The sequence below is a fragment of the Phoca vitulina genome, unplaced genomic scaffold, assembly GCF_004348235.1.
Source record: "Phoca vitulina isolate PV1807 unplaced genomic scaffold, GSC_HSeal_1.0 scaffold24, whole genome shotgun sequence".
Classification (NCBI taxonomy): Eukaryota; Metazoa; Chordata; class Mammalia; order Carnivora; family Phocidae; genus Phoca; species Phoca vitulina.
The window spans coordinates 15793367-15817953 of record NW_022589727.1 but is presented as its reverse complement, the minus strand read 5'-3'; the positions used below and the strand labels follow the sequence as shown (position 1 = coordinate 15817953).

Below are 24587 nucleotides of genomic sequence, written 5' to 3'. Positions count from 1 at the left end.
AGTAAAAAAGATCCAGAAAAGCCTCCCGGGGGAAATGAGATAAGAAATAAACCGGGGGCTGCCATGCAATATCAAGGTTCCCGACAAGATGGGCTACCATGATTGCCATACAGACATCAGCGTTAACGTCATCTCCTTATGGAGGTCTCGCCTGACCACACTGTTTTAATTTTCTGCATAGCACTTAACTGTATCTGATGAAGTTCTCATTCCCCGCTCTAGGATGTAAACTCCAGGAGACCCCGGATTTTTTTTTTTTTTTTTTGCCTTGCTTGTTGCTATTTCTAAGGCTCAGGGTAGTGCCTGGCACAGTAAAAACCAAGGAAGTCTCCGCGGGCTGCAAGGAGGAAATGACTTTGCAATGGCACCAATGAGAAGAATTATGCGACCTTTCCCCCGTGTCACTCAGGCTCCCAGGATCAGAAGTATGGAAAGAAAAAGGTATTCCAGGACTTGCACTGGCAAGGTGGGAATGACAGAGGGGCCACGCAAAGAAGACATTGATGGTGCTGGTGAGTGCGCTGTAGAAATGGTGATCCGCTGAGCCCAGGCTGAAAAGGAGAGAGAGAGGACAAGGAAGACAGGCAGGCAGGGAGGAGGGAGGATCAGAGAGGTAAGAAGAGAGGAAGCAGGGAAGGCTCGAAAAGCAGGTTTAGTAGGAGCGAATAGGAGAGCTGGGGTGTGCTGAGTTGGAAAGGTGCCTTGTGATGAAAATGTCCAGTGTGCATCAAAGAAAGATACAATGTTTCCCCAATCTACTTGACTGATGAGTCCTTTTACTTTTCTCCAGGAACATCCCTAGGGCCTACTGTTCCCTGAGAACAGAGGTTCTCAAAGTACGGTCCCTGGGACAGCAGCATCAGCATCTACTGAGGACCTGTTAGAAATGCAAACCCTCAGCTCCCATCCCAGACCAATCTGATCAGGGAGTTGGGGTGGAGGTAGGACTCTGAACAAGCTCTCCAGGCAATTCTGATGCATACTAATCACCGAGCTAGACAATACTTTAGAGAAGATCGGTTCATGTTCAAATCTGGGAAAGACTATTCGTTAAGGGGTCAGATTAGTCATTCATGTTAATGCTAAAGTCATATTGTATGACTGCAGAAATTGAAATAGAGAGGAAAAATGTGCATCCAATTGTAATGTGCAAATTAAGATCGCAGTATTTACTACTAGCCTACTTAATAAATCACATCAAGATTTGAATACAAATGATTTGGGATTGCCTATTCCTTTGGATTATTCATCTTGTTATGTTCCTCTGTTAGCATGAATCGAGAGCTGACTTTTTTTCCGACATACCTTATCAAGTTGTTGAGCAGGGAGAGGGAAAGAAAGAGAAATGGATTTGAAAATTGTTTCCTTTCTTTCCCTTTGTCCATCAATCCTTTGACAGAGTTATCAGAAAGTAATTATGAGGCCAAAAGGCAGAGAGCAATGGAAATAAGAGAAGATAGATCATATGGAAGTTATACCATCACCCCTTAAGTAACAAAAAACTGACCGTAAGTATCTGTATTATATGTCTAGCTATCTAAACTCATATTTAAAAACGGATTTTATTTTTTTTTAAGATTTTATTTATTTATTTGACAGAGAGAGAGAGACAGCGAGAGAGGGAACATGAGCAGGGGGAGTGGGAGAGGGAGAAGCAGGCTTCCCACTGAGCAGGGAGCCTGATGCTGGGCTCGATCCCAGGACCCTGGGATCATGACCTGAGCTAAAGGCAGACGCTTAACAACTGAGCCACCCAGGCACCCCTAAAAACTGATTTTAAAAGCAATTATTCACAAAGAACTTTATAAATCAATCAGCTCAGGAGCACTTTATCTACTTCTATAATAAACGGTTATTGGGTTAGCACAAATTTATCAGAAGGTATAATTTTCAAGTCTTAAAAAGTGTATTTGTTCTATTCCTTATCAGAATAATTTGGGAAGGTGTTTACCATACATTTGTAATTTGCAAAAGAGCTGTCAAAAATAACTCGGGATATATGAATGCTTCAATGATACAACGAAAAAAAAGTGTGACTCAAAGCAATCTGCGTGCATGTTTCCAAAGTAAAATTTGAATCTAAGTCTGCATCTTAAAATGCATTTGACTTGGAATTTTCTGGGAGAGGGAAAAAGAAACAAAGAAGACCCCTTGAACAATTATGCAGAGCTAAATGAATGAGCTTTTTAAAGTGCTTTAGCTAGAAACAGTCTTAGTTTCTAATGCATTTAGACATAAAGACACACCAGAAATGAAAGAATAACGTTGTTCAAAGATTTGCATGAGCACAAACGCTTAGTTGGAAGAAAAAATAAGAAATGTCTCTGATTTTTTAAGGTAGAAGTTTGCAGAACTTCTGTTCTGTCTTTCACTTACTCAGCCCTGGTTCATTGACCAGCAATATACATGACTGGCTGGGTCCCCATGACTCCATTGGCCATGGACTCGCACAGCTCCTTCTACTAAGTGGGGATGAGCTACACTAGAGGTAGGTCTAAATTGGGATCTGTGTTTCCTGTAGAAAACCACCTGCAGCTCTTAGCTAGTTTAATTTGTGCAACCTTAGAGTGATCCATTTCTCCATGCTTCAGACCCTTGAACTATAGTATTGTCAGCACTGAGGAAGGCTTCCTTCTGAAATTTTGGCCCTCATTTAGAGCTGTCTGTTCTCCCAGACTTCATTCGGGCATACTGCAGAGAAGTTGGGTCCAAAGTCATTAGACTGCAGATTCTAAAACCTGCCTTTTGTTCCCAGAGTTGGAATGGCATTTCTGATCAGAGAGAGGCTGAGTTAGTTCATACGGCAGGTGAATTCTCTTTCACCATTATGACTTCCTGGAACTCACAAGCAATGGTGCTGGGTTAAGAGCCGGCCCTCATGTGCAGAGGAAGGCGATGGCCATCTGGCAAAGCACCTGGATCTTCCTACGTCCTCAAAAAAATAAGGAGCAATGACTCTGGAGAGGACAGCAGTGCTAAACAGAAATAGGACCAACCCTCATCTTCGTGGGCCACTCACCATTTCTCAAAATGGTTCTGAGGTTATAAAAAGCTAAGAACCCTGATGGAAATTTTGAAGGGTAAGATAAGACATTGAACATTTTTTTTTTCACTCGAGCAGTTACAGGGGACCCCCTATCTAGCACTATACTTTACAGTCTCCCTATTAATTTGTTTTCCTGTGTTTCTTACAGAGCAGGACACAGAGTGAGTATTTTTTTCTTCATTTGGTAAGATGGGGAAATCAATGCCACCCACCTTACAGGTGGCTGAGAGGGTGAGAGGACCTAACATACGTGAAGTTCCTAGCACAAGAAAAGTGCTTAGTAGTTATCAGCTAGTAGTAATAGTCGGAAGCCGGAGCACATCGTCCAAATCCTGGCTTTATCACTCACCCATATGTGACCCCGGACAAGTTACTTAATCACTCTGGGCCTTGATTTCCTCATTTGAAAGTGGGGATTCCAATGGTACCACCCACTTGGGTGATGAATGAAGATCTGATCTGATACTATATTACGAAGTCTTTGGAAAACAGCCCGGCACAGAGAAGGTGGTGTAACCTGTTCAATTCTTGCAACAACCCTCGGAGGTGGCTGTCAGTACCCCCATTTGTACAGATAATGAAGCCAAGGTTTAGGGTCACACAGCTAAGAGTGGGTCCGCAGTTCCAAGCGACTACCCCTCATAAGAGAGGTATATGAGGGTCTCCAGTGGCACGTGACCCTTCCACTCCCCGGTGGCACGTGCCTGCCTCAGACGGCTTGTCATCTTCACTAGTATCCCTGATTACGAACTGGCAACCCAGATGCTCTTGACCCACAGCACGTGCTAGCGTCCTACATGCTAGAGGTCGACAGCACTTTCTTGCACTGATTTGCTTAAACGCACAGGCAAACAGACCTCTTCGTGATCTCTGGGAACCTGGCAGTGAGTGGACTGGAACAGAGCACAGCGCCTGCTTTCTCTCCCCTCGCTGGTCCACAGCCCAGGGGGACATGGGTGACTCAGAGGCCCACGCGCCCCTGTGGAGCTTCAGTTGCTCCTGCGAAGGAGGAGGTCTTTGAAAGTTGGCTCAGACTTCCTTTGCCACTGAGGGTGGGGCCGTGGTGAGAAAGTTAAGAGAAAAGACCAGAAGCTAGTCCAAGAATTTGCTTGTGAATGTATACCACTGCCATCTGCTGGATGGAATGGGTATCAGACCTGTGCCGATGTTTCTTTGCTACATAATAAGCAAACTCGCTGATTCCCATTATGGGTTCAGAGCCTAGTGGTTTTGTCATTTCACAGCATCGGTTCTAAATGTCTGCAGAATTTGGAGATCTCATGACAGCTGTGCACAGAAGGACTGTCATGTGAGTAATCGAAAGGTAAACCAATGACATCTTTGAAGCAATGCCCTCTCTAGCATTAATATAGTTCCCCAGATCAAATTGAGTCTCTTCCCAAATGGTTGATCTAATTGGTTAGAATAAGCCCATGGGTGCCTGGGTGGCTCAGTCGTTAAGTGTCTGCCTTCGGCTCAGGTCATGATCCCAGGGTCCTGGGATCGAGCCCCACATCGGGCTCCCTGCTCCGCGGGAAGCCTGCTTCTCCCTCTCCCACTCCCCCTGCTTGTGTTCCCTCTCTCGCTGTGTCTCTCTCTGTCAAATAAATAAATAAAATCTTAAAAAAAAAAAAAGAATAAGCCCATAACTATCCAGCAAGGGCATCTGACAGAACTTGGACCCTCTTGTCAATGGCAAAAAGTACTTACAGGGAAGTGAAATCACCATCTGGCTTTATTCTTGGGTTCTCTGAAATTCCCTGTTCATGTGTCCAACAATTACTTATTGAGCACTTAGCCTGTGTGCCAGGCACATATCAAGAACTAAGGAAGCAAAGAGGAATAAACATAGTCCCTGTTGAATTAGTGATATTAAATGGATATATTCGGAGCGCTTAGTACGTGCCAGGCATATATGCAATTCCATTCCATCTCCTCCAATCCTCAGAACTACCCTAGGATTTATTATCTCATTGACAATGATCTTATATTATTTCATTTACAAAGATCTTATATCATTAACTCATTTCTAGTGACTATTAGTGTGTCATTTACAATTCAGAAAAACGAAGCTTAGGGAGATTAAGTAACTTACGCAACTTAATACAGTTAGGAAGAGCTGGAGTGAGATTTGGATGTGGGAGTGGGTGGGTGGAAGACAGAAGGGTTGACAACATGAAACAATACAGATTTTTTTTTTCCCATGTAGAGAGTCTGGGTCTTTCACTTCACACACATTTTCTGTTCCATTAGCTACAGATTTCCAGCAAAGTGGAAGTGCTACACAACACTCAAGTGATGTAGCAGCAGAAGCTTTGGAAAGATTGATCGGGAAGAATATCCCTTCCTCTAGCAAGCATTTGAAATCTATCCAGTTAACATTCTCTTCAGTTCTTAACTCTTCTGAACTGCAGCCTCGGTATCAGTGGCAAGACCTGAATTGCTGTCGGTTCTCCCCAGGACGGGAAACGAATCCCCACTGTGGTCAGCATGACAGATACGTGAGAGTGAATGATTTGCTCGGCACAAGCGAGGGAGCGATTCAGACATGTGATCACAACCACCTCAAACTGCTTTTCATTTGTTCTGTCTCTGGTGTAAGAGTGGTGTGCAGGGGCAGGCAGGTGCTGGTGAGGGGATACCAGGCGGGTGGGGGCAGGGAGAAGAGAGGAGGATGAATGGAAGCTGGTGGCAGAGAAGAAAAGCCAGGCGCCTATGAAAAGTGCTCGAATAGTATCTATTGGACGGAACACTGGAGATATAGGTGGGACAGCTGAGCGGCTAATGGTGGGGAGGGGTTTGTAGTCCGCCTGCTGGGTCAGACTCTCCGATGTGCCACTGGCCTAACCTTTGACCTCAGCCAGGTCACGTAATCTCTCTGTTCCTCAGTTCTTTCACCTGTAAGATGCGGTTGCCTCACGGTGTTGTTTTGGGGGTTTAATGAAGTAGTCCAGATTGCCCTCTGCTACTTTGCAGCAAGGGGCCAGAATTTGGACGGATCCTTCAGGAAAAAATGCCCTGTTGGCTTGCTGGTTGCTACTTATTTCCACATCAGTTTGCTATACATACTCATATTTTGCCTCTCCGCAATCCTGTAAGGCAGGTTGGACAGATATTATCCTTCCCATATTTATAGAAGAAATGCATCCCCGGGTGTTTTGGCTGAAATGAAGATGTTTTTCCAAGCAGAGCCTGCCCTCCTCAGGGCCACCCACATGAGAACCACCAAAAAAAAAAAAAGCAAGCATCCTATGGAATCGCATTTGTGTCTCAAACTCTTATGCAGAGAGTGATTTTCAAATTGTTTCCTGGAAATAACTGAAACCCGAATTTCTGGGAAGGAGCTCCAACCTGGAATCTCCTGGAAGGAGTACAACCAGAAAGAGGAAAAGAAATCTACTCTAATGGCAGATTTCTTTTGCTGAAATTCTCTTTCTAATAAGTTTTGATGTTGGAAGAAAAACTGAATACCTAATTTTAAGATTATTTTAAACTGAATCAACTGTTCATCAGCCAATATTATTTTGGTGGTGAATAACATATTGGGCAAAACACTACCTCCTGATCGTTACATGTGCTCATAAAGCGCCATGTGAGGCAACGAGTTTTAGAGAAATAAGAATGAATGGAAAGAACGGACAAGATATTAAAAATACCACAAACAGTGTCCACTTCATTATGAAAGTGTTATATTGAGACAACACTAGCCAAGGATCAGCACCAAAAGTTTGGGACGTGTGATAGGGGACATGTGCACTGAAATCTAACTAAGGGGGAGAAAGCAGAGCTGAGTCAACTCAAACCAGACCCAAACTACATCACTGTGTTAAGGTCCTTAAAAGTTCGGTCAGTGAGCAATCTGTGATCATTGTGCCAGTTCTCTGTATGTAAATGGGCTTGTAAAAAGCATGGTCAAAGGGGTTTTCTAATAATTTATGACATGTTTATGACATTTTTAACATAATTCTTTGCACTATAAGGCACAGACTTGATTTTTCTTTCAGAAGCTTAAACACAGGCCTCTTCAAATGATGAATTCCAACTTAGCTGGAGTTGGATCAACAAAACATCACATTTAGAAATGAAAAGGCGCCCTGGATAACGAGGTTAAGATCAGGGAGATCAGTGCCCCACACTGTAGGGGCTCCCTACACTGCTGTCAAACAGACAGAGAGGTGGCAGTGACTCGGGTTTCCCTTGTGGAATCAGTTACACAGGATGAGAATGAGACTCCTCATCGCCCCTCATTCTGGCTACTGGAAATGAAGTGAAAGGTACAAAATCTACCCAGTCTTCAGAATCCCAGTGTCTTTTCGGTTAACGTGTCAGAAACCTAGGCATCCGCTCGACGTCTCTCTTCTTGTTCACCGATAAACCATTTCTTTTACTACGGTCTGTCAATTTTATCTTCTAAATACACCTTGAATCCTTCCATCTGTCTGTTTCCCCTGCCACTCCCTGAACCTCAGCTCCAACTCCGTCTCCTCTTGCCTGGATGACTGTTACAGCCTCCCAAGGGCTATGCCTCATCCACTCTTGGTGCCACAATTCATTGCCCACAGTGACACCAGAATTATCCTTTCAAAACACAAACCTGATTATGTCCCTTTTCCTTCAAAGCTCTAATTGTTGTTCAACTGTTTGATTAACGTCTGTCTCCCTACGTGAATCATAGGCTCTGGGAGGCTGGGACTCTGAATGCCTTTTTCTCAACATTGTGTCTCTGGCGTCTAGCACAGGGTCCCGTATACAGCAGGCACAAATAAACAGTTGTTGAGCCAATGAATGAATTTAGTGAATACTGGCTGGTTATTCTTAAAGGATCATCTCTCTGGGTTGCTTTCTGCACAGTTATCTCAAATCAAACTCAACAACACGCTTAACATGATTTACATCTAGTACATTTTTATGAATGAAAAGCCAGAGTGCCTAAGAAAATTGAATTTGTTTCTCACTTCTGCATGAGTAAGCTATTAAAATAACCAAACGTGCTTGCATCTGAAATTTTCATTTTCATTCCCAAGATGGTTTATCCTAAAGATGGAGAGAGTAAGACCTCTCCTCACTTGGGAAACTGTAAATTGCAGTCCCAAAGAAGGTTCAGAAATACAGTTTAAGATCCAACTAAATAAAAGACTTGATGAGTTGATGGTTCACAAATAAATATCCTTCGATGTCTCAAATGCAATGTAAATGGAAGAGCTCTTAGCAGAAAACATCACATTTCAGAATTAGGAAACAATCATTCTGATTTTAAAACGTGGAGACAAGAAAGCATTTGTGCAAATAACTTACTCCTAAACCTAGAGCTACATGGAAGTTTAATTTTCAGAAAGTTCTTGGATACAATAAATCTTTCGCTAATTACTTTTACATTTAAAGAACAAATTGCTTTGGATAAATAATTGTATGCCAAAAGGTCCATAATGCTATTCAACAAATGGAATAATACATTTTCATCATCATCTACTAGAAGTCCTAATGCATTTACTTTCCTAGTACTTAGGGAGCATAATTTGTACCATAATTACTGAATATTCTCTGAAATAAATACCTCACATCAGAGTAATGTGGATGGTCAGTAAATCACTATTACTTAAATAAGGATGAACCAGGCTATCACTGAGCCCCTACTATGCAAGCCCCGGCAAAGAATTGCAAACACACAAATCTTACAGCTAGAAGAGAGACCTCTAGTGTGTGTTAGAGAACTTTATATTGTGCTTCGGGCATAATTAATACAGCAAAATCACTGCAGTCATTTTGAATACTGTGGTGGGAGATTTTTTGCCAACTATCATTCACGCTCAATTCATTTCAACATTCCTTCCCAGCAAATGTATAATATTTTTGCCTAGTGACTTTCTTTTTTTTATCAACATATTGCCTAAACCAATGAAGTTTTCTCCCTGATGCAAAGTTTTAAAATTCAGTGGTCACCTTTGCAGCCTAATCAGTAAACAGTAAACCTACTGTCATCATAACAATCGCTAACAATTCTTTGTATTCAAGCAGCAGCAGGGCTCCTGAGCCAAATCGTTGCCGTCAGTGTGCGGTCTCCTGAACGCCAGCCCCTCGTGGTAAGCCAAATGCCACACAAATATAAACACGAGGAATAGATCGGCACATTGCCCATTATCCAGGAGACAAATGGATCCACTACTATTTCAAATTCACCAAGTAGGTTAGCTATTAGTTGCCACAGATTCCCATATATGCAGGTAAAATTCCTTGATGTAAAATCAGATTTAATGAATCATGCCAGGGCATCAGCCTCAGCCTTTAAAAATCCTTTATTTTCTCCTTTTCCACATTAAAAACACATTTGAGATAAACACAGAAGATGTTTCCCTAAAAAACACACATACACACAAAACAGGAGGTCTCTTAAGGAGTCTACTGCTGAGAAGGTAAAAGCATTTTGCTCATTTTTAATTTGCTCAAACAATCCAAGCATGCTTGGTACCCAGAGGGTATTCTCAAATAAACTTGTATCTCTAGCTGCCAGCTTAGTTGATTGAAAACAGAAGGCAAACGTTTCTTAAAGAATGAGTATGTTAAACTGTTATGTCTCTCCCAGTTCCAGCAAGGATACACACACACACACACCGTCAAGTATTTGCTTGAAAGCAGCCGCCAGTTCTCTATGATCTAAAAGGTAATGCGGCATTTGTACCAAATTACGGCTGCCTACTGCGGTGCACCTCTTGGCGAGGAAGCCAGTGCCACGGCGACACTGGACAGTTCCTGCGTGCTGTTCTCCACGCACAAAGCCGACAGCCCCATCTGCAACTTTGCTAACTTAGTTGGCTCCCGCCCAGCCGGCCCCCGAAGCACAGTCACGGTGAAAACGCTTTGATCCCAGAAAATCATTTCCACGACAGTGCAAGTGTTCGAAAGCACAAAGGCAGACCCTGCCGACCGGCTCTAGCTAGGAAGTTTCGGTACTCGGGCGGCTGGGCGGAGCACGCGTCCAGGTAAGGGATTCCTGCACCACAGGTCTGGTTCCCTCTTCCTGGATGTTTTGGGGGGCTCGACCTCACTTTTAACGCGAACCCACCAGAACGCGCCCCCCAATCCGTTCTTTTTCCAGGAGGCTCGTACTCTTTTATTTTCCAGCCAGGTCCCTCTGGGGGGCGGGAGAGGAAGCACACTTCACATTTCCATAAAGAGGGGAGGCGGGGGTGAGGGGAGGAAGGGGTAGGGGGGTAAGGGGAGGCGGGGGTGGGGGGGTGCGGGGCGGAAAGAGGTCAGAAAGGAGCCAAACTGCATCCCTCCCGCCCACCTCTGTGCCCCAAGCGCTGGTTCGGGCGGCGGAGACGGGAGGCGGCCAGGAAACTCTGTCCCTTTAAGGGAACCTTGGCCGCCAGAAGGGGCGGGAAGGATGCGGGCTCCGGACTCGGACTGGGCGCTGCAGGCACCGCCGAGTAGAGGCGAACGCAGCAAAGCCACAGCCATTACCTGCAGCGCTCACATCCTGCCCCCACCCGGGCACCCCCTCCCCCGTCCCCGCCTCCCAAGGAGACTTCTAATCCGGAGCATGTGCCGTGCCCTTTATCCGGGGAGGAGGTGGGGAGGAAGAGGAATGAGAGCTTTTAAAAAAATAAATGAAACGTTTGCACCCGGGGGGGGGGGGGGGGGGGGAAAAGGGAGGGGGTGGTGGTGGGAGGGGGCTTTAAAGGCGCCCGGGTGGGCGGAGGCGGCGAATCCGGATCAGCCCGGCCGGAGACGGACGGCGGACAGCGCTGGGCACCGGCCGCGGCTCACAAAGGGGAGCAGCGCGGTCCGGCCCGGGCAAAAGGGTTAGGACAAACCGCCTCGGGGCCCGATCCGCTCGGCAGCCACAATGGCGTCTTTCACGGGGCATCCGGGGGCGCCACCGAGGCTGCGGGCGAGGAGGGGGCGGCGGGCCCCCACCCCCCGCAGGAGGCAGGAGCGGAGCCCCGGGCGCCACCGCCCCCGCGCACCCCGCAGGGCGCTGCGCTCGGCTGGGGGCGCTCGGCCGGCGGCAGCGGTGGCGGCGGCGGGTCGGGCCCGCGGCGCCGGGAGGCTCTCGGCGGGGCTGCTGTGCGGGCGCGGAGCTCTGCGCCGGGAAGAAAGGGACGCGCGCGGCTCGGCGAGGAGGGAGGGGTGAGGGGAGGGCGGGGGAGAGTCGCGGCGAAGCGGCCGCCGGGGAGGCTGGCGCGCGAGCGGCGGGCGGGCGGCGCTGGCACAGGCTCGGAGAGCCGCGGCGGCTCGGCTCCCAGATCCGGAACCGGGCCCCGGCGCGCGGGCTCCCGCCGCCCCGGCCCCGCCGGCCGCGCCCGCTCCGCCCCGCTCGCGCCCGCTCCCGCTCGAGGAAGAAAGCCGCGAACCCGCAGAAGCAGCCCGGGAGGAGGCGGCAGCCGCTGCCCCGCCGCCAGCCCGAGCGGATCCCGAGCCGCCGCGGCGGGCTGTGTGTGTGCGAGTGTGCCGCGCTCTCGCCCCATGCCTGGCACATGCGTAAAAGCGAGTTGCGCCCAAAGTCCCAGCCATACCCTCCTTAGCAAATAATAACAAACCCAAACCGTCAGATCTTACCTGAAACATTGAAGCACAAAGTCTCTCTCCAAGTCCCCTTTTCCTTTTCCTCTCCCCCCTTTTCCGATTTCTCTCCCAGCGATCTGCTCGGCTCGCCACACCAGAGAGAAATGCAATAGCTTGGCTAAGGTAGACAGAACAAAATACAGAGAAGAGTTGCTCCAGGGCTTTGAAACCCCTCAAGGCAAGGATCAGGATACAATTAGCTCATGCCTCTACCTCCAGTCTAAATCAATCTCCAAAATAAAACTTAAATCAAATTAACTGATCACAGGGCAGACAATTGATCTCCTTCAAAAATAAAGCTCTACGTATACGTATAGATAAATATACATATAGGAAATTTTTTTCCAGTTTTTTTTTTTTTTTTTTGGTGGAAAAACAGTCTTATTCCAGCCTCCAACTTGCTTTTTACCCTCCTCTTGCACAGAAAAGCTGATTTTAATCGTTGTGATTAGTTTTGATGTAACGTTTCCGCGGGCGATTTCTGCAAATGGATGGAGTGTTTCTTTGCCAAAAGAGGGAAAAGCAGCAGATGATGATAATTATAAGGATTGTTGGTTGTTTCTTTTTATTTGTGTTTAGGGCTCTCTCTTCACTTTCTCAAGTTGACCTGACATTGCTGTTCCGCTAAGGTCGCACAACTTGTTGATGAGGATCACCGCCCTGTCTGATCAAAGGATAGGTGATAATTTGGCAACAGAGCAGCACATTTTTGGTTCCTTTGGCGACATAACGTCCCAAATGACGTGGATAAAAATAAGCACATGCAGTCTGCTTTGCCCCAGTCAAGTCTGAATCAGCGCCTGGGGGTGATACACAAACTCATTTCAAATGTTCAACCATGCAGAATTGCAAAAAGATTGAAGGAGTTACACCACATTTTTTTTTAAATAGCAGAATTAAAAGAAAACAAAACCTACATTAGGTGTAGCCAAACACCTATCATTTAGGTTTTATTTGATCAACCTTCTGAACATATCTCGCCTGTTCCCTTCTCTTTGCTTCCCTCCACCCGGTACCTTTTATGGGAGTGGGGGGCAGGGGGTTGTATAATTCCATTATTTGACGGAAGTGCTCAACAGAGCTAAAGAGACTCTAACATAAACACATTTCCCCAGATTGCGACTCTAGCTCTGACCTCCCCCACTCCTCATCAGTTCTCCTTCCTCTCTAGGTCTTTGTTCAAAGAGATTGTGCCTGAGCCAGTCGTTATCTTAATTCCTTGTAGTTAGAGTGGGATATTTGCTCGTAACTCTAGGGTCACCTCTCATTAGTGTTCTGTCCTTGCAGGATACTTTTTGAAATGGTATATTTTTTTGAGCACTTCACAGTTCATTAATTCAAAGACTTTGCTGACATTTCTTCTGAAAAAGACCAGGCTGTAAGGCCAAGGCTACTAAAAAAAGAAAGGAAGAAAAAAAAAAAAAAAAAACACCCCTAAATAGAACCAGACATGTCCTGTGAATACCTGCAATTGGCAGCATTTCACAGGAAGTCTTTTTTAAACTCTCATCTTTCTTTTAAGGTAAGCAACCGCTTCAGTACCAGCAGAGAAGGGAAGGGCCAAGCTTTTTAAAAAGACCATCAATCAGATTAGTGTAATAATGACATGAGAGAGATTAATGTCATCAGGAGAATCAGGGGTCCTGGTAGGTTTTTGTTTGTTTTGTTTTGTGTTTTTTTTTTATATAACAAATTCATAAGACATGGATGTCTGGTTTGAGAATATCAGTGACCTGCACCTGCCTTTGCACATTCTCCTTCTCTTCCCCCCTCCACACAAGGTAGATACATCCTCTGATCTGCAATGGAATTTTTCAAATGGCCACAAAACCCCAAATTCAACTGACTAAGAACTTTCTTCTTGCCCCCAAATGGCATGCGAGACATTAATATAGGAGAATGTGGGAAGAGAAGAGACTGATAGGACTTAATACGTTGCAGTGTGTGGTCTGAAGTGACTTTTGTTAAAGTCTGGAGAGCCTCGTGTTGTTGTCCCGGGGTGCTAGAGCTGGACAGATCATTTGTGGACGGCTAGTTCTTGACATCATTTTACACATGAGGAAGCGGGAGCAGCTTGCCCAAGGTCACACGCCAGTCAGTGACAAGGCCAGGATGAGGCCTGGAGAGGCAGAACTAGGACCAAGGTGAGTGGTGCCTCCCTGAGGGCACTCACCCTGAGAAACTGTGCACAACATTCTAAATTGTTTAACTTAATGGCTTAAGACCATACTTGCAGAATTCCCTTTCTGCAGTTTGTCCTAACAACCTGTTAGCACCTTCTATCAAATATCTCTGATGGCAACAAATCCTTGTCCTTTGACGGTTAACTTTTGTAACAACCACTCTCCCTCCACCCCCACCCCCCAAAATTAGTACCAGCTCTGGGAATAAGTGAATAATGAAGATGGCTTATACTATTTAGAGTCAAAACAAGAAACACAGTGGGGCCAATTTTCTTATTAGTACCTGAATGAACTAAAAACTAGTGGCAAAATATTTTAAGCAGTGGAATTAACTGGGATTTCGGTTTCTAAGATAACTGCTCTGAAGAGAATAATATTCACTCAAGCAAAGTGAGTTCTGAAATGTTCATTTTCAAGGTGTTTAAATACTTCAGAATGACATCACTTAGAAAAAGACACTCTTTTTAAGCTATAAGTGATTGACGTTTTAAAGTGATCCATCCATTCGGTTGATTGCTAAATTTGTGGTAATCCCAGTGGCAGATGGACTGCAGAGGGGCGCCTGGGTGGCTCAGTTGGTTAAGCGACTGCCTTCGGCTCAGGTCACGATCCTGGAGTCCCGGGATCCAGTCCCGCATCGGACTCCTCCCTGCTCAGCAGGGAGTCTGCTTCTCCCTCTGATCCTCCCCACTCTCATGCTCTCTCTCTCTGTCTCATTCTCTCTCTCAAATAAATAAATAAAATCTTTAAAAAAAAATGGACTGCAGAGTAAAGTTGCATGTTATCGTAGTGAGGGTCTTCATTTTCCTGTAGTTTGAAGGGGACTCAAAGTTGAGACTATGAGGATTCAGAGGGAAAATTTATTTTGTAGCAGGCAACACAAAGAGAAGAATGACCTTCACAACCTTCAAATCAAAGATGAGGACAACTGACTTTAAATTCTGAGATAGATTTTTTTTTAATGAAGTGGCATGTGAATAGCAGGGTCCATGTCTTGCCTAGTATAAGATATGAATTTACCAACTTCGCTTCGATCAGTCCCTGCGATCATGAAATTACCCAAAAGTATTTTTTATCTGATTATTATCTGTGCAAGTGAACGTGTGCATTTTGTGAGCTCTACAGTGCGTTTTTTTGCCAATCATGAAGAAGTTGGGGGAAAAAGTATATTAAAAACCCTTCTAACCTCCTTTTTCAATAAATAGTTGAAGTGAGGGCAGCAGCCTAAAAACCGTTAGCAACACGGAAGACAATGGCAATAAAACTGTCAGCAAGAAAACAATCAGAAAGAAAACACAGACCTCTGTTTCCATCTTCCTGGGTCTCACTATCAAAATGAGTTCCACCAGTTTTTAAGGCATAAAAACAAGGATAGGATATTTTGAATTGGAACAAGGAGCTTGGTGGAAAAAAAGTTGAGCGCTCTGACTGCGGAGGAAGAGAAAACGGGATGTTCTTTAAGGGCAGTGGCAGTCCCTTTTCCTGTTAATGTGGGGACAGCTCATTTGGTCGCATGGTGGTCACTGAGCCCTCAAATCACGAGTTTGCACAGAACATCACGGCTTGGTCCAGGGGTAGCCCTGCGGTACATTCTTGGTGGCGATTTCACAAGATGTGGACATTACTGTCTGAGATGAGATGTGAAATTGCAAAACCTTTCAGTGAAGGCAGACACTCAGATCCAAGTTAAAAATCCCACCACACTTTCCTTTAGGAAGCAGAGGGAATCATCAGCGCCTGTGCTCTACCTGGACATGCGTGGACATCACTAGCCACGGCAAGGCGGCCACGCGTTCTCCCTACGTGCCACTAAAGGATGATATATTTCCACCATTGCTCCAGCGCCATCCACCTATAACTACCATGAGAGGTGCTGCCACACAGGAAGGCAAATTAGGTTATTTTATCTTCGAGTCAGTGTTTTGGAGGAAATCACCTGTTTTTTAATCAGTCAACCTGAAACTCCCTATAATACTATGGAATATGCACATTTTCCTGGAGTTGAATAGAGGCATTAACAAGCTCAAACAGAATGGGTTTGTGATTCCTGGAGATTTGGCGCCAACCACCACCTGTTTATAATTAGCCTCTGGAAAGCATAATAGTTTTCTATATCACTGTCAATGTTAGGAGTCTGTAATATCTCACGTTGGGAAGAGGTAGATCATCTAATGGTGGCAGATCTGCTGGCGGGCATCAATTTCTGCTCACCCATATTTCTGAAGAGAAAGAGATACCAGGTCCTTGTACTGAAGCCCTTAGACCACTTTGGTCTGTTATCAAAGTTTCTTCTCTAGCTGCGCAACGTGAATACTGGTCATAACCTCGCATTATGAAGCAAGACAGGTGAATTCAGAAATAAAACTTGATGGTGGTCAGATACCTTGACTACCATTTTATTTTATTTTATTTTTATTTATTTATTTTTTAAAGATTTTATTTATTTATTTGGCAGAGAGAGACACAGCGAGAGAGGGAACACAAGCAGGGGGAGTGGGAGAGGGAGAAACAGGCCCTCCGCCGAGCAGGGAGCCCGATGCGGGGCTCGATCCCAGGACCCTGGGATCACGACCCGAGCCGAAGGCAGACGCCTAATGACTGAGCCACCCAGGCGCCCCTTGACTACCATTTTAGACAGAGAAAAACAAAAGAAAGATATTTATGCAATGGGAGATACCGAATTTATTGATATTTCCATGGATGATCTTTTTTAAAGAGAATAGCCAAGCCTCACTTTATTACTTCATCTAGAAGTCACATGGACACCTCACCTTTCCATGTAAAATAATGGGGGAAATGAGATTTTCTTCAAGGTAAATTCTAGCCGTGAACAGTCTTAGGTCTATTGATGCTGTTTACTAGGGAAAACTGTTCCTTTGAGGATCCTTGATGTTGACAAGACCCCCGCACACATATAAAACAATTAATTAAGCATTGCGTATAACTGCTGGTATAAGAAATGGGACTGGACAAGAATTCTGCCACAAATCTTTCTTTATAATTATTTATGTTTTGTCTTTCAGGAATTACAGAATCAGTGCAAGCAAGTGCTTTAAAAGCAAAATTAAAAAAAAGAAAATACGGTTTTTGAATATTAGAAGAAATGAATTTCAGGGCTGATTCAAATCTCTAAAAAGTAGTCCAATCAGTCGGTCAAAAATCGTATTACCCAATTTCTACATTCTCCAACTTATGTGTATTCTTCTTTCCCAAGCGTTAGACTTTATCCTTTTTAGCTTGTTCCATGTCATCTGTGAGGCTATCCATTTTAAAGCAATGCGGTGGTTATTTTAAGGATTTAACATTTTTAATAAGACAAACATTTCATTAGCTATTTTGCTCTATTTCTTATTTCAGTGCCTCATAGTAAACTAGCTGGCGCTGAAAGGTACTTCTATTTGCAGGGTAACTCGTCTCATGCACAGCCCATTCGGTAGAGAACCACTTAGCTTTGCTTCACTGTTCTTCTGTCTGAACCAAAGCCGTTCATGAGAAACCCCATCATACAATCAAGGCCCCTCCGGGGCACCATATACATTTATGTAAGTTATCTCTTCGTACATCCTTTGGGTGTCAGAACCTCTCAGCTTTGCTAACCATAAAAAGTCTGCCTTAAGCATATTACTAACTTTAAAACTCTAATGATATGGATGTCATATTTCAATTTTTAAAAAACCTTTCCCTGCTCCACCCTGAAAAAAACCCTATAAAACTTATTCAATGGAATCATCCTATGGTTAAAAACATAAAATTTATTTAAAAGAAAAAGAATCATGAAAATGTTCTAGTTAAAAACAAGCAAACCCAAGAATAAAAAAAAATCTGGTCAAAAATAATAAACAAGGGGGGCACCTGGGTGGCTCAGTCGTTAAGCGTCTGCCTTCGGCTCGGGTCATGATCCCAGGGTCCTGGGATCGAGCCCCACATCGGGCTACCTGCTCTGCGGGAAGGCTGCTTCTCCCTCTCCCACTCCCCCTGCTTGTGTTCCCTCTCTCGCTGTGTCTCTCTCTGTCAAATAAATAAAATCTTAAAATAATAATAATAATAATAATAAACAAGAAACAAACATATTAGTCTTCAAGTTTTAGTAAGAGCCACTTTTAACAAATTGCTACAGGAAGCAAGAATCTGTGTACTTTCTTTAAAGTTATCAAGAGAGAAAGCAGTTTCTAGAGTCTTAATGAGTATAAGTCTGATCAGTTAAAATGGGCACTGGGAGGCGGGGAGCAAATTGACAAGACTATTCCACATGGGCGTTTAAATGATTTCAACATTATTCTTAATAATAACATTAATGATAGTAGTGATAAGAAACAATTATGAATAATGGTAGGGAACTTCCATTGTGTAAAGACCATCTGGCTATGAGAGTCAGACATGAAATTCTAAAATTAAATCCTCAATCTGTCCCTTTAAGGTTGCTTTGTAGATAATGGATATCTTAATTTTTTAAAAAGAAAAAATCCCATATCCATTGTACCAAACATATAGCAGCTCCTGCTGAGAAAACAAAGCCTGTGTGTCTATTTCTTTTCTAATTGTTCATGTCCCTAAACAAAACAAAGGCTCTGTGAAAGAGCTTATAAGATAATGATAGTAACTCATCAGTCTTTTATTGTTCTCTTCTGAAAAATTTTGATAGGTAAAGCATTGTTATGATCCTGCTACTCCTCATTTCCCCAAAGTGGGGGACAAGAATTTCCCTACGTTTTCTTCCTGTGGTAAAGCCTACTGAAAGGAATGGTTTTGGATGGGAGGGGCTAAGTCTTTGGGCTGCAACAAATGCATAATTTAAAACTTATCTTTATGTTGTAATGCAAAATATAAAAGAGAAAACATCTAACCCAGAACCTGGAAAATGATAAGTTATTATTAGATACACTGTTTTTGTTTTATTGATTACACTGTGGGTTTAGCTATGGCTAATTATTCAGATTCTCTGGCCATGTTAAAATGTAGTGGGGACAAAAGGACAAACATGACCTGATTCTACTTACGTGGGGGTACCTAGAGGAGTCAAATTCATAAAGACAGATAGGAGATCAGTAGTTAGTGGGCCTGGGGGAAAGGAGGAAATGGGGAGCTCGCCTTTAACGGGTACATAGTTTTGATTTGGGAAAATGGAAAGATCTGGAGAGGGATGGTGGTGACAGTTATATAACAACGTGAATGTACTTAATGCCACTGAGCGGTATACTTAAAAATGATTAAAATGGCAAATGTTATCTTACCTGTAGTTTTACTGCCACTGCAACAGCAAAACCGGGAAAACTATACAAAGATTATAGCCGGTCATTTTGTTCTCGATTTTGTCAAGTCTGTACTCATCTTTGGCTTCTTAGACCCCAAACAAATATAAACTGAAATAGTGAAAGCACCTTCCAAACAATTGGTTCTGTGCCACAGATTTAGTAAGTAAAGCAAGAGAAACAAAATCAACCATTTTCCTTATTCATAGGTTGTCAAGCTCCCAGGTTGAATGATGAACTCCCACAGGCAGGTCTCCCTTCCTCCTTCTCTCTTCTCTTTCCTTTATCTATGAAGACTTTAACTCTCGGCATTGCTCTGATATCATCCCCCTTGTAAGGTCTCCTGAGATTCTATGATGATCTCTTTCTAGATAGAGCCAGGTTCCTGGGAGCTGTTGACATACCCTGATGCATTGGTGCTTTAGTCAAACCCATAACCCAGATACATCAAACACGGTGCAGCTGTCTTTGGAAACGTCACTTAGAACCTTCTGTCCTGTGAGTGAGCAGGAAAGGGAGGACTTTGCCTGAAAGAGGAGTAACTATTAATGGTGTGGTTGAGCCTTTGTGTCGCCCATGCCCATCCTCATTTTTGGAAACAAGAAAGGAGGCAGGTAAGTAGGCAAGAAGCAGAAAATATCTTCCCCATGTTCCCGTGCTGATGAATACCCCTGCAACACTGTGCTGGGTCATAATCTCTAGAACATAGCTCAGCTCACAGGGTCCAACACAGGACTGCCTGGGGGCTGAATGGACATAATAGCATTTGATAAATTCTCCATTTGTTGGTTACCAGTCATCTTCTATGCCCATTGAGTTTCATCTTGCATCACATCTTCCTTCTCTTTCTCAGTGCCTCCCTCGTCCTCTGTTGGTGACAAATGAAGGGAAAGGTGTTTCCCAACCAAGGTGAGTTCTAAGGGAACGTCTTCACGGCCTAATTAGTTGGCCCTTAATTTCAGAGAAACTTGACGGTGTATGTTTCCTAATTAGACCAGGAAAACCTAATGGGGGTGCTGACACCGCCTCCCCCACGCAAGCTGTGTACACAAAACCGCTATCATCCAAAGGACATTTCTCTTTGTAATTACTTTGCCCAACTTCAGCTTCAGTGAAACTTGCATCTTTCACAGGATGAAAGCCTTGCACCTCCTGCCCGGTTATATATCACGTGTCACATCACAGAAAATCTTCGCAGAAGTCTGTTTTCATACTTTAAAGTTGTTAAGATGCTTCCAGTTTTCTGCTCTCGGCCTGTAGTGTGTCTCTATGTGCAGGATCATATGGATTATAGCTATAGATCCACACGTTTCCTTTTGAAGAAACCAAAGGAAATTGTTCCTGCAAATGAAAACAAATTCCATTCTTTTTAATGAATCTAAGATTTCCCAGACTGAATTGGACCCTGATCTGGGTACTCAGGTACCTCACCTCTGGCAGAGGCCACTATGTAATACATTAGGGCAAGGAAGAGGACACCCCCCCAAAGGCAGTTGTACCATTTTATATGGAGAGAGGAAATATCTCTCCCAAGCCCCATGGGTGGTCTAATAGCCTAAAGCGTCAGAATTGACGCTTGCTTAATTCCAAATGTCCTTGGTAGTCAACAAAAGTTCTGACTGGTATGGAATTCAAAACTCCACATCCACAGCTATAATAGTAGTTGTCTGGACAATAACAGAAGTTCCAAAAGAATATGATTCCAAGTCACCAGCTCCTAATATTGAAGACAAAGCCGTTCACCTCTATGCCCGCAGCCTTCGAGTTATGCAGAGGGTTTATTTCTCCCCTTCCACTCAGGAAAGATGCATGCTACAGTACAGAGACAGAGATGGTCCTCTTCTTAAGCTTCTGGACCACACCGACTTCTCTTGTTGATGGAAGGGGTCGGACCCTCAGGAGGAGATGATCAATAAGTAAGCAAATCTCTTCAATGGTTTCTCCCTGCCCTTGGACGACTGCCTGATCTCGAGGCCCGTCACCCTCTGCACCCACATCAAGTGTCTCTCTTCCCAGTCTGGGTTGCCCCAACACCCTGGGGCTCCACTCCTACCTCTCAGCTCACTGCTCCAGGATCTTTGCATGGGAGGCACGTTCTATACAAAGAATATTCTTTCCCTCCTCTAGCCTAGTAACTCCTGCTCATCCTTGAGCTCGAATGTCACTTCTTCAGAGAAGCCTTCCTTCCTCTCAGGACCAGCTCAGTGCTCTTTGTCATAAGCACTTGTAGATTACTGGACTTTTTCTTTAGACTACTAGTTGATTTGCAATTATGCATTTGTTTGTTATTTGATTACCATCTGCTTCCACAAGGTAGGAACTCTGTCTTTTCTGTGTCTCCAGGGCCTCACATAATGCTTGGCACACAGTTGGTGCCCAATAAATACCTGGTACCGAATGACTAAATGAAAGAGTGAATGAAAATAAAGAAAGGACGCTTTGGAAAAACAACTGAAAGGTGGGGAAGAAGACTGAGATTGTTAATGGATAGGTAAGGGGAGGGATAAGCACCCTTGGGATTTGGTGATTTTATAAGTTTGGCATTAGTGGTTTTTGTTGTAGGTTTTCAAGGCCCTGGAGAACTTATCCTACAATCTATGATCCTACTCAAAAGAATTGAGAGTGGGGACTCCATCAGGGATTTGTACACCAGGGTTCAGGGCAGTGTTCCTCACAAGAGCCAGAAAGTGGAAACATGCAAATGTCCACTGATGGATGAACAGATACATAAAATGTGGCATATAAAAAAAATGGAACATTATCCAGCCTTAAAAAGGAATGGCGTTCGGACACAAGCTACACCAGGGGTGGACCTTGAAGATGTGCCAAGTGAACAAAAGGACAAATATTGTATGATTCCACTTCTAGGAAATGCCTAGAGTTGTCAAATTCATAGTGACAGAGAATTAAACGGTGGCTGCCAGGGGCAGGGGGAGGAATAAATGGGAATTATAGCATTTAATGGATACAGAGTTTCAGTCTGGGAAGATGGAGACGCTCTGGACATTTCCATCTAGATGGACGGTGGTGATGGTTACACGGGATATGAATATATTTAATACCACTGAATGCTTAGAAATGATTACAATGGTAAGTTTTATGTTGTGTATATCTTACCACAATTAAAACAAAAAGCAAAGGAATGCTAAAAACACACACACACACACACGCCCCTAAGATTCCTTCAAGTACGGAGTCCATTGCTTATAGTGAAGGCCCATTGCATCTAGATGAACCTGTTTAAAACTCACCTGTTTATTATCTTTCATTTTCTAGTTTCTGTTTTTCAAATATCCAGTTCTTCCTCTTTGCCCTGATGTTGAGTGCTGGCGTATGGATGAGGAGACATGCACAGTGTGTGTCTGTGCCTTTTCCTGAGCCAAAGGAACACGGAATATTGTCCGTCACAGCAAAATATCAGCACTCAGGTTTGATCCCGACTTTGTATTTAGACTGTTTTCAGTTTAGAAACCTCTGTAGGAGAAACCAATACAGCCCTTATTTTTATACTTCCTCCAAATTTTTAAGTTTATTTTTTATTTTTTTTAAAAAGATTTTATTTATTTATTTGACAGATAGAAACATAGCGAGAGAGGGAACACAAGCAGGGGGAGTGGGAGAGGGAGAAGCAGGCTTCTCGCTGAGCCGGGAGCCCAATGTGGGGCTCGATCCCAGTACCTTGGGACCATGACCTGAGCTGAAGGCAGACGCTTAACGACTGAGCCACTCAGGTGCCCCCAAATTTTTAAGTTTAATTGGTTTTCAGATCCCATCTATCATTTATCTATAGACATACATTGAAATACAAGACATGATTATCACGTATAAAGCCAAATGTCGACTTTCCTTAGGATGATGCACAAAGCAGTATGGCTAGGATGTGAATCTCTAACAGTCGCTCTCAAATGCAGAAGGGTCATCTTAAATATGGGTAAAAATCCCCTGCAGGTTTCCAGGACCCCAGCACCGGAAAGGCTCACCTGGCACGTTTGGTGAAAATCTGCATCCCTGTCACCTAAGGGCATTTTTATGCAGGTGAGCTTCATCACACTGAAAAAACAAACAAACAAACAAATAAACAAAAAACTGGACTGCCTTGCTTGCTACCTTACAGGACAAAGCTTTAGAAGCTCTAGAGAGCGTTTTCAACAGTCTGTCCTTTTTGTCTCAATATTTTGTATTGTACCATTTGTAAGAGGCAAAAGAGGACCTCGAGATTGCCCTCGGTAGGAGCGCAGCCCTCTGTGGGGAACAATTCCCCATAACCACTTTTTAGTTCTACAGCCAATAGTTGGCAAATTTGGGAGGTTACCGATTCTATTGAGAATCCAAAGAAACTATGGTCCTCTCCTTTCCAGTATGAACTCACAAAATTTTCTGCATTCCCTTCAGATGGTTCTTGTCCCCTCGAAGCACATCTGTAGACTTCAGGTAAATTACCCTGTTCTCAATCCTCTTCCTCCCAGAGAGACCCCTTCCTCATTATTAAAGAATCATACAATTTCATATTTAAAGGGGGCTTTAGGGTCATGTATTTCAATCAAATAGTTTTGTTTTATTTTGTCTTTTTTTCCAATAGAAGAAGAAACAGAGGCCCAGGGAGATTAAGTGACTAATGTCACACTGGATTAAAACCAAGCTACCTAGATGTAGTTGAAGATTCTTTCGATGATGCTCATTCATATTTGTCTAGGAGATGTAACTAATGAGAATGTGATCAAACTGACCCCATTGAAATTTGTGGAATTATTTTTTCCCCACAGGGTTTGTTGGGTAACCCTTTGGAATCCATTGAGGCTGAGCATGTTTTTAAGGATTTATCTGAATACCATCCAGTTCTAGAGGACTGTTTGTTTCAAAACCGGAAGCCCCAGACCCATGAATCCAAACTGTACCTGCTTCTTCTGCCATCATGCTTTCATGTAAGGGGGTTTGATCAGGACGCTCGGGTATGGAAGGTGTAGAGGTGGGAATGCAGGACTAGATTATTCTGAGCCAGACCTTGTGGGCAGGTTGTGGTGACCATGGGCTAGGAGCTGAAAGAAGATAAGAGGACAAACTAATGGAGCCCCACGGCCAAGCTACATGGCTCCTTCTTGGACACCTGAGACAAGTGGTGTGGTATAGGGAAAAGGACATTGATTTAAGGGCCAGAGTTGGTTCTGCCATTTCCTAGCTAGGTAATTTTGGTCAAATGAACTTGTGAGCATCAGTTAGCTTATGTATGAAATGGCAGTGGTGTTAGATAAGAGATGGCATGTACAAAGCCCCAGGTATATAACATGCAAGCAAAAAATGCTCATGTGTATGTACATATGTATGTGTATGTATGTGTATATGTATGTATGCATGATGTGTGTGGGGGGTGTGTGTGTGTGTGTGTATGTTGGCTTCCCAAAGAAAAGCTGAGGCTTTGTATTATAAAGCCTTGCTTAAAACAAAAAACAAAACAAAACAAAACAGTAACACTCTCTGAAACTCAAATTTCTACTGTAAGAGAGATGTGATTTTGAGTGTAAGCATTGTCCATCTTTCCTTCTTGCT

The 24587-nt window shown here is 43.9% G+C and overlaps 1 protein-coding gene and 1 long non-coding RNA gene across 2 annotated transcripts in view; one reads left to right on the top strand and one right to left on the bottom strand.

The window, feature by feature from the left end:
• Positions 1–11922, bottom strand: part of KCTD1 (potassium channel tetramerization domain containing 1) — a 177679-nt gene extending 165757 nt beyond the window's left edge. The window contains exon 1 of the mRNA XM_032421396.1: positions 11606–11922. Within this exon, the coding sequence (XP_032277287.1) occupies positions 11606–11614 (9 nt within the window). The 5' untranslated portion in view covers positions 11615–11922. The remainder of the gene's footprint in view (positions 1–11605) is intronic.
• Positions 11923–22234: 10312 nt separating this feature from the next.
• LOC116642820 lies at positions 22235–24308 on the top strand. The gene is made up of 3 exons (XR_004301394.1): positions 22235–22471; positions 22992–23078; positions 23807–24308. It is a non-coding gene; the product is annotated as an uncharacterized LOC116642820 (long non-coding RNA).
• Positions 24309–24587: the final 279 nt, after the last annotated feature.